General features: G+C 50.7%; 1 protein-coding gene across 1 annotated transcript; it reads left to right on the plus strand.

Annotated features, from left to right (window-relative positions):
• The first annotated feature begins 6,778 nt into the window (after nucleotides 1-6,778).
• Nucleotides 6,779-8,674, plus strand: LOC114694126 (basic proline-rich protein-like). The gene has a single exon (XM_028870881.1). The coding sequence runs from the start codon at nucleotides 6,779-6,781 to the stop codon at nucleotides 8,672-8,674; it is 1,896 nt and encodes a 631-aa protein (XP_028726714.1).
• The last annotated feature ends 321 nt before the right edge of the window (nucleotides 8,675-8,995 follow it).

Raw genomic sequence — 8,995 nt, forward strand, 5'->3', positions numbered from 1 at the left:
CAGACATTCCCAATATTCTGATCATCAGGAAACTAACAGAAACCAACACTTCTGCACTACGTGAATCAGACATTTGCTCATGTGCCTCACTACAACTTGCTTGTTGATTCACATGTTATTGGTTAACACCCCCTCCAGGCCCTTTGCATTCTAGCAGCACTAATGCAAAGACACTTCTTTCTTTTACTGAAGTTTTGTGGGTTTTACACACCAGGTGAGGTTTTACATACTAAGCACCAGTGGACCGTATCTTCAAGCCACTGGGCTCATAGTTTACATATTACCATCAGGGGTTGGAAGCAGGAGCACATTCCTTCTTTAGAAATGAAGACATCAAATGACGCTTGGAAAAGTACCTCAGATTCCTCTCCATCTCCAACATGCCAGGTGACATAATTTATTCCTTCCTGTGGAAATTGTAATCTAACATACTCAATACACCACAAAGGAACTAGATAGACTAAGAGCAAGTTCACCATCAGACTGCCTGAAAAGGTAAAGGCAAAGCAAAGAGAATCTGTGTGCACACTGGGGTGGTCAAATAGAGCTAACAAGCTCAAAGAAAACACTAATGTGGACCTTAGAACTTTAGCTAGCACATGAGAATACAAGAGGGTAGATTTGAAATTTGAGGCCACGGCAACTGGAAAAACGGTACCATGTAAATACCGTGTAAATTCCAGACATTAAGGATCAAATTCTTTGTGGAGTGATTAAGATGGAAAATAAGTAGTAAGTGCAATTTCTAATTAACTGATGTTGATGGGCAAAAAAAATTCCAAACATTACTATATCAAGTTATGGAGGAAAAAAAGGTTACAGCTAGCCTCAAGTCAGATAAGAAACTGAATGAATATGGAATTCACAAAATCCTGCCATTTATTTGTACCTTCATGCAAACTGCAAGATACAGCTTCAAGGTTCCTAAGCATTTTGATGGCTCATGCCACAACTCAGGATACTGGTTCCGTGTCTTAACACCTATTAACACGTAAAAACTAAGACAATTCCTCCATACTACAAATCATCCTTTCTCACTGCAAAAGCATTCTAAATGACTGACTGTGTGACCCAGCACACAATCCTGACTTCACTGGACCTACCTATGCATTGTTTCAGGAACAGAATCAGAAGACACACTGAGGAAAGCCAAGCTCCCCTACAGCTCAAATTCCTCTCCAAGTCCTACCTCCTCTAGCCTGCTAAGTAAGGCAGTCCTCTGTCCATACCATGAAATCCTAATAACCCGCTCAATTACTAGAGATGTACATTAAAAAACTAAAAGCTTCATACAAGAACTAATTCTGTACTCATGTTACATTTACTTTTCCCCCAAATATTCAGCATTACATGAGACTTGACTTCTCAAATCACTGGCATTTAATTTGGTACCTTGTTTCTAATCTATCACGACTTACAGAAATCTATCTTAAGTAGTAATCCTTAAGTGGCATACACTGTTTTAAAAAACTGCACATTAGAATATAACCAGCTTTAGACAACTCAAACACTTGAACAGTCTTTCCCTAAGTTTTAACCTCAGCATACCTCTAATACACACTACATATGCACATGTCCTAGTCAGAAAGGCATAACTGGAAAGGCTTTTTATGCCCATCATCTAAAGTCCTAATACAAAACAAAACAAACCTGACAATTTGTTCCTATAGACTTTCCTCCAAATCATGTTAGGAACCCAAATCAAAAGTAGTTTTTCTGATCTATTTGAAAAGGTATCCTAACTAGCCTTAATTCTTAGGTTTGAAATTGGGGAACATTTAACCTTTCACCATGATTCCTCTTACCTGTAAAATTAAAGACAAAAATACGCTCAACAGGGAAAATGTTTGTGCTACTTATAGAAAAAAAAGATACGAGATCACCAATGCTACAAGTTAACTTTATTTCCACATGTTCATTATGTACATCAAGTTTTAAAAAATCAAGTATTTATTAGCATTAAATGAACAGCACTTTTTAGGTTGTAACCACACTAACCAGGCACCTCCAAGTGCTCTCTACCCAGGTCAGATTACTGGGGGGGGGGGGACGACCCACTGAAACCCTTGTCAACAATCTTCCTATGCTTTAAAATTCACAGAGCACTTTTCTGCATAGATGCTATACAAACTAGCAGTATGTTATAAATCACTTACCCAAAAAGAAAAGCACACAAATTCTGACTGAGCAGAGAGCAAAGTTGTCACATCTACACAGAATAACCTGGAAAACTGCAAGGAGACACGATGCTTCTTGCCAGTTAAGACACCAAAATGGACCTTGTCCACTGAACTTTTTCCAATGCTTGAGATTCCCCTACTAATTCTCTAAAACCAGACAAACTACATAATATTATCAGTTACAGAACAGAATTTCATTATACATACAACAGACTTTTAGTGACATTGAATTGTTCTTTCTCCAGGCAGCTGCAGGTTGCATTGTCAGGAATTGTGTAGGACAGGGGAAAAAATCCAGCTGGTTTTCTGTTTGGTTTGCCTGTTAAAATGAACATCTCAAGGGCTTTTAGTAAATTAAAACCAACAGTTTGTAAGGAGAGCTTTAAAATCTTAATAGTGCTTCCTTCCTAATAGAACTATTTACATGTAACATACAAGAACACAGCAAATCTCCTCTTTCCTGAAAAAGCCTACAGACCTAAGCCACCACAAGATCCAAGTGGAAGAGACCAAAACTGTTTTTAAATTAGAAACAAAAAGACAATCAACTAGGCTCCCTAGCTGCTGAACCAAAGTTTGTATGGATCTGCTTGATGTCCTTGTAGAACCAAACTTAAGGGAGAATTAAAACAAAATCTTGGGAAAAAATTCCACTTCACTGTGGGGCCACAAGGAAACATTTATTTATCACTTTACTTACTAGAATTAAGTCTCAACACAAGTTAAAAACATTCTAAACATAGATCCTACAACTGGCTCAGCATCCAATGATATTAATAAAGACCCTATTACTTTTAATACTTGTAACTTAGCGTACGTAGGAACGTACCTGGCAGGTACTTTAAAAGATGAATATTCAAAAAGTTTAGAGTACAAGTGACAGAACCCCCTTTATAGAATATATGAGTCATGCTGAGATTATAGAATTCCTCATTTTAAAGTAATGTTTTTCACTAATCATCTAAACAACTTTCCTTCAGCTCAAAAGGTTCAAACTCAAGTAAAAGTGATTACATTTCCATTAATAACTGTACAACTCTGATCAGATTACATTTCCATTTTATTAACAACTGTACAATTCTGACCACTCTTTGTCCTGAATATGTATCTTAACGGTAAACTCCAGCTATGAAGTCCTTACCTTGCTGCTCAGGATCCGAGACTAATAAGCTTCTCACATTTCTTTTAAAACGCAGCACATAAAGAGATGGAAAACTTAACTCTAGGTGGGCTACTGCAAAGGTTATAAAAAGTTCAAAATGTTAAGTACTATTAGCTTAGATCTGGTTTAATAGCTCATCCGTATTCACTGTACTGTTCTTCAGGTTTCCTTCCAATGGCATCTATTCACACAGCCTGGAACCAACTGTGCTGTCCACATCTAGACAGGAGGAACTAGACTGTAATGTGGAGCATTTTGATATTAATCCCAGTGCACCTCACTCAAGGGCAGCAGCAGGGAAGAACATGCGCACAGCTGCCCCTCCGTTTACCGTGAGGTGTCTGTCTGTCACCTTCCCTTAAACCCTCTCGCTTTTTCAGGCAGCACATGGTAACAACAGTTTGAAGGTCTTCTTACTGGGTGTGCACAAGGCCGCTGTCACCTGTTAACTGCTGCCAATGCACCAGGCACAGTGTCATCAGAAAACACCTCATCCTAATGCAAAAACCCTCTCTACACAGGGATTCAAAGCAAATGTTTTCTTAACTCATGTCAATTCAACAGTTGAATAATGGTCTTAAGAGTAAAATAATCCTGGAATCCTCTGGGTTCCAAGTGAGCCAAGGGCACCATTCAAACTTTACCAACTAGAATACCTGTGGGTCTCTAAGCGCCACCCCCCAAAATGCTAAGTCTGACACGCAAACCCCCAAGTAAATTGATTCAGTAAAAAACAAACCTAATTCCGACAAAGAAACTTAAGTTTTACACTAGTGAAAGCAATAAACGTTACAAAGAGTTCATACACTCCATAGCAAACATTTTTTACAGTGGAAAGCGGCATCTTCAGCAATATTTATTTTCACATCTTCTGGTCACAATCCCCACCAAACTCAACAGGCCGGGACAAGTGCAATACCATAGAGAAACACAGCATTGCGACAAATCCCAGCCTGTGTAGAAAGGGGTTCGAGTTTCCCTTCCTTCTCTACAGACTTGTCACCACCACAGTCAGTTTTGCATGGATTTGCACAGCGAGTATTATACAGCTGGATGCAAACCTGCAAAACTAACCATAGACCAGTGCTCAGTACACGGCAGTGGGACTGGGTGAAGGCCGAGGCTGGAGCTCTACAGCTGGCAGTACTGTAAGTGCTCGTAATGCAGTAGATAACTAGACACTACCTGCACTATAAGCACTTTAGTGCTACGGAAGCTGTCACATCAAATACACCACGCAGATTCTACATCGACACAACAAAAGTACAGAATTAGTTTAAAAAGAGAACACACAACACTTGAAGTAGATAGCAGGCCACCATCAGTTTTGCATAGATTTGCACAACTACATTCTTCTTGTAGTGCAACTATGCAAAACTAACAGAGGGCTGCAAACACCACTATTAAGACCCCTACGTGCTTGCTTGACTCGATTAGGTGAGGCCATAACTTCTTATGCCAGAAGGAGCACTTAGGGCAGTAGATGCTAGTCTACGTCACTATCTGCACTAGATGCACCTTAGAACAAAAAGCACTCAGCAGCAGCAGCAGCCCTCACCGAGCGAGACTCCGCGCCCCCTTGGCTCCGCGGCAGCTGTCACCATAATGCTACAAGTGCCTTCACTGCAGTAGATGCGCATATCACTACCTGCACTGTAAGCACTTTGACATTATTCTGACTGTCAGTCTTCAGGCCACAAGGTCAGCTCCGCCTGAGTCCTGCTAAATTTGAAATACACAATTAGAATAACAGCCCAAAGCTCTAACGTCTGTGACAAACATACATTTCAGCTTAAACCCAACAAGAGAAAAGTCATCTAAAAGCAACAAGTTCCAAATTGTACATAGTTAAGCCTGAAGCAGCATTCTTCCAAGTTCTAACCACCCCTATTGGAATGTTGGCTCTTCCTTACACTAGGCTTTCCAAGTCCACACATTAAGAAACACACACAAAAATCGTACCCTCCACAAATGAGATGCGGTACCAGCAGGGCTGTCTGACTTGTTAGTACCTTTCAGAGTGAAGCTCCAGGTCCACAAGGCAGCAACTCCTTTTCTTCTGTCCTCCACATTGGCAGACACTTGACAAAATGATTAATACAACTGTTTAATACATTTTAAGTTTATCATACAATTTAAAAAGTTAAATCTTATGTACCACCCCAAATTAAATCTACTGTATTAATCTAACTTAAAAGGTCTGCAACTATTTTGGAAACAGTTTCCAAAATCCACTGTAGATTTACTTAAAATCTAGCTCACCCACACTTAGTTCTGTAGAAATTTGACATAATCCAAAATGCATTTCACACTTTAAAACTCCAAGCCTGTTGCAAAAACTCAAAGACAAAAATGAAAACAATCCGTCTTTATATGAAGTTAACTACAGAAATTAGAATATACTTACCCACTCAGGCAAACTTCCTTCTCAGCAAGTATCCTGGGGCAAAGCTTCGGGTGCTGCTAGGTCCACGTGTATGGCTAGGGTTGGGGGGAGGGGGAACGAAGATAGAGAAAGGATAAGCGCATTTGCTCAAAATTACCACTTTCTAAACCCTATTCGAATTTGCTCTTTTCTAACCTTAAAGGACAATCCTATCCATCTGCAAAACCAAGGACAACAGAGCCAGACCAACAATGTACTGGGTGAAAAAAACGGTAGGAGAGGACTAAAGTTGAAAAATCACGAAGATTCACGTACTCGCAGGAATTAATGTGCTCCTTCAATACTGTAAACATGACCAACATCGACCCCGGACTCTGCTGGGCGGCTCAGAGCTCGAGGAGAGGAGCCACCAAGGGGCCATTCTTCACCACCCCTCCCCCCATCAAGACCTCGTGGCTGCAAGCCGGGATAAAGAGTTGTTTCCCCGACTGCTGGGATCCTCCTCGTGGCACGCCGCTCATTCTCTCCTCCTCTGGCCACGTTAAAAAAGAAAGAAAAAAGAACCCACGCGCCCGCTGCTCTCTCTCTCTCGACTCCTCTCCCCTTCGGCTTAGCGAGAGAGAAAACCGGACGGGGGAAACACCCGACCCTGCCAAGTGCCCGCCACGCTCATGGAGCCCGGGGCCGGCAGCACATGTCGCACAAGGGGGGCAAGCGGCGCTGCGGGTCCCGGGCGCGGCCGCCAGGGGGCGGCAGGTCAGAGCCGGGCCGCGCCGGACGCGGAGAGGCGCCCCCCCCTCCTCTCCCCTTTCCCCGCGCCCGTTTCTGGGCGGCTGCGCGACCAGCGGCGGCGGCGGCGGCGAGGCCGGGGCGTAGTGAGCCAGGCTCCGGACACGCCGTCCGTCCGTCCGTCCTTTGTGTCCCGCGCGCCCCGGCTCCGGGGAGGGGGGGGGGGCGCCCGGCCACGGGGCTCGCCGCACGCGGCCCGAGGCCTAAGCCGGGAACAATCGGCGGCGGCGGCGGCAGCGGCGGCGGCGCGCAGTCGCCGCCATGTCCCCCCCCCCGCCCTCGGCGCGCGCGGCGCGGCCCGCCCCGCAGGAACATGGCGGCGGGGCCGCCGCGCCTGCCGAGCCCGCCCAGCCCTCCCGCGCCGCGCTCGCCGCCAGCGCCCGGCCGACCCCGCGGCTCCGCGCCGTCCCGGGTCCCCCCCATCGCCGTCTCCAGGCCCCCTCCCCGTCGCCTCCCCGCACGCGGGGAGCTGCCCACGCGGTGGCACACAAAGCCCACGCGGAGCGGAGCGCGCGGGGGGCGGCCGGGCGCCCCCCCCCCACACCAGCACCCCCGGCTCCCGTCGCCGCCGCCCGCGAGCGCCAGCGTCCCGGCGCCCGCTCCGGGGCGCGCACAAAGTTTCGGGCCCACGCCGCGCCGCCGCCGGACGGACGGACGGACGGACCGCCCGCTCGCTCGCCCGCCCGCGCGCAGGTTCCTCGTGGGCGCGCCCCCTCCCGGCCCCGCGGCCTGCCCCATGTGCCGCCGCCGCCGCCGCCTCTCCGCCGCTTTTGTTCTGCAGGCGCTTTAACTCTCGCCCCCGGGGGAGAAACTTTGCCCGCACGGCCGCCGCGCGCCCCGCCTGCCGCCCGCCGCCCGCCCCCGAGACGGCCGGCGGGCCTCGTGCGCCCCGAGCCTCCCGAGGGCCATTGTGTGCGCCGGGCGGGCCCCGGGGCCGCCGCCCCCCTCGGGCCCCCTCCGGCCCGCGTGCGCGCCAGGACGGCCGCCCCACGCCGGCGCCCAACGGCCCGAGAGACCCACCCGGCCCCGCCGCCCCGGGCCGTCCCGCCCGCCACCGCCGCCGCCGTTCCGGGGAGCGCACACAACAGGTTTCCCCCCCGCCCCGAGCCGGCGACGGCGGCGGGCGGGCGCACTCACCGGAGCAGCCGCCACCATCTTCGCCAGCCTCCGCGCCACTCCGGCCCTCCCGAGGCCCCAGGCCGGTGGAGGAGGAGGAGGGAGGGGGTGCGGCGTGGCCGGCCCCGGGCCGCGCGCGCTCGGGGCTCCGCGGAGGGCGCGGGCGGCGCGGGGACCCGGGTCCCCACCCCTCGGCCCTCGCCGCGGGGCGCGAAGTGGCGCGAAGGCGCAGGCCGGGCGGCGGCGGCGGCGGCGCCTCGAAGGACCATGTGGGTGAATGAAGGGCGGCGGCTCCCGCCTCAACGTAAATACGGACAAGCCCACTCCCTCATTAGCATAAAAAACAAAGTACTTCCGACCTCCCCGCCCGCCCGCCAATCACCGCAGGCCACGCCCACGGCGGCTCGTTCTTGGCGGCCGGGAGAGCGGGAGCCGGGGAACCGCTGGCGGCGCCGCGCCGCCTCCCCGGGCCGCGCTTTCCTCCCCACCCCACCCCGCCCGCCCCCGACACCGCGGGGTCCGCCCACCGGCCGGCCGCGGCGCGGGGCTCCGGGCCGGGACACCTCGCGCCACGCCCCCGGGCACGCCCTCCCGAGCCGGCCGGCCCCGCGCGTGCGGACCCCGCGCCGCCGCACACCCTCCTGCGAGCGCACGCGGCTGGGGCTTCCCGCCAGCCGCGCTCGCCGTGGACTCGACGGAGGCGCCCGGGGTAGGGGGACACACCGCTGCCTCCTGGCTTCCCTCGCCCCGCGCGAGTCGGGCCGGTCATCGGGGCCACCCCCACCTCCCACCCACCCCTCCAAACCGGTGCCCCCCCCCGACCGGAGCCGGACACGAGGCAGATCCACACCCCATCACCACCATCACCGCCGAGCCAGATCTCCTCCGGCCACGCAGCCTTTTGAACCCGGGAAAGAACGTTTCCTTCACCTGGCCGCGTGCAGTCGGAGCGCGTGCCCCGGGCGGGGGCTTCTCGGCCCCTACCTGAGCCTCCTCCCTTTGGCCAGCTGCACCGAGAACTCTTGGCTCGCCCTCCGGTAGAAAAAGCACACGGCTCGGAAAGAGCCTTGTAAACAACCACAGAGCTGAGATAAGCCCACTCCCTGCTACACGCTGTGGTTCAGGAAATTCCAGAATTCTCAGAAACCTTATTAAAAGAAGTGAGAATTCATAACATCTACTACAAACAGCTATTTCACATTGGTTTCGAATCATCCAGTTCGTAGTCTTGGGAAAGCACTTGCCACCCTGTTTCGTGCTTGTTACAAGAAAACTGTAAAACGTGTGTTACCCGAAGAGGTCTATAATGTCCAAATGTTTCGGGTTTTGACATTCAACTCTTGGCACGTTTGCCATTTATTA

This window comes from Peromyscus leucopus, chromosome 9 (genome assembly GCF_004664715.2).
Source record: "Peromyscus leucopus breed LL Stock chromosome 9, UCI_PerLeu_2.1, whole genome shotgun sequence".
Lineage (NCBI taxonomy): Eukaryota > Metazoa > Chordata > Mammalia > Rodentia > Cricetidae > Peromyscus > Peromyscus leucopus.

Coding starts and splice junctions, on each gene's coding strand:
- LOC114694126 (XM_028870881.1), top strand. CDS start 6,779: ATGTCCCCCCCCCCGCCCTCGGCGCGCGCGGCGCGGCCCGCCCCGCAG.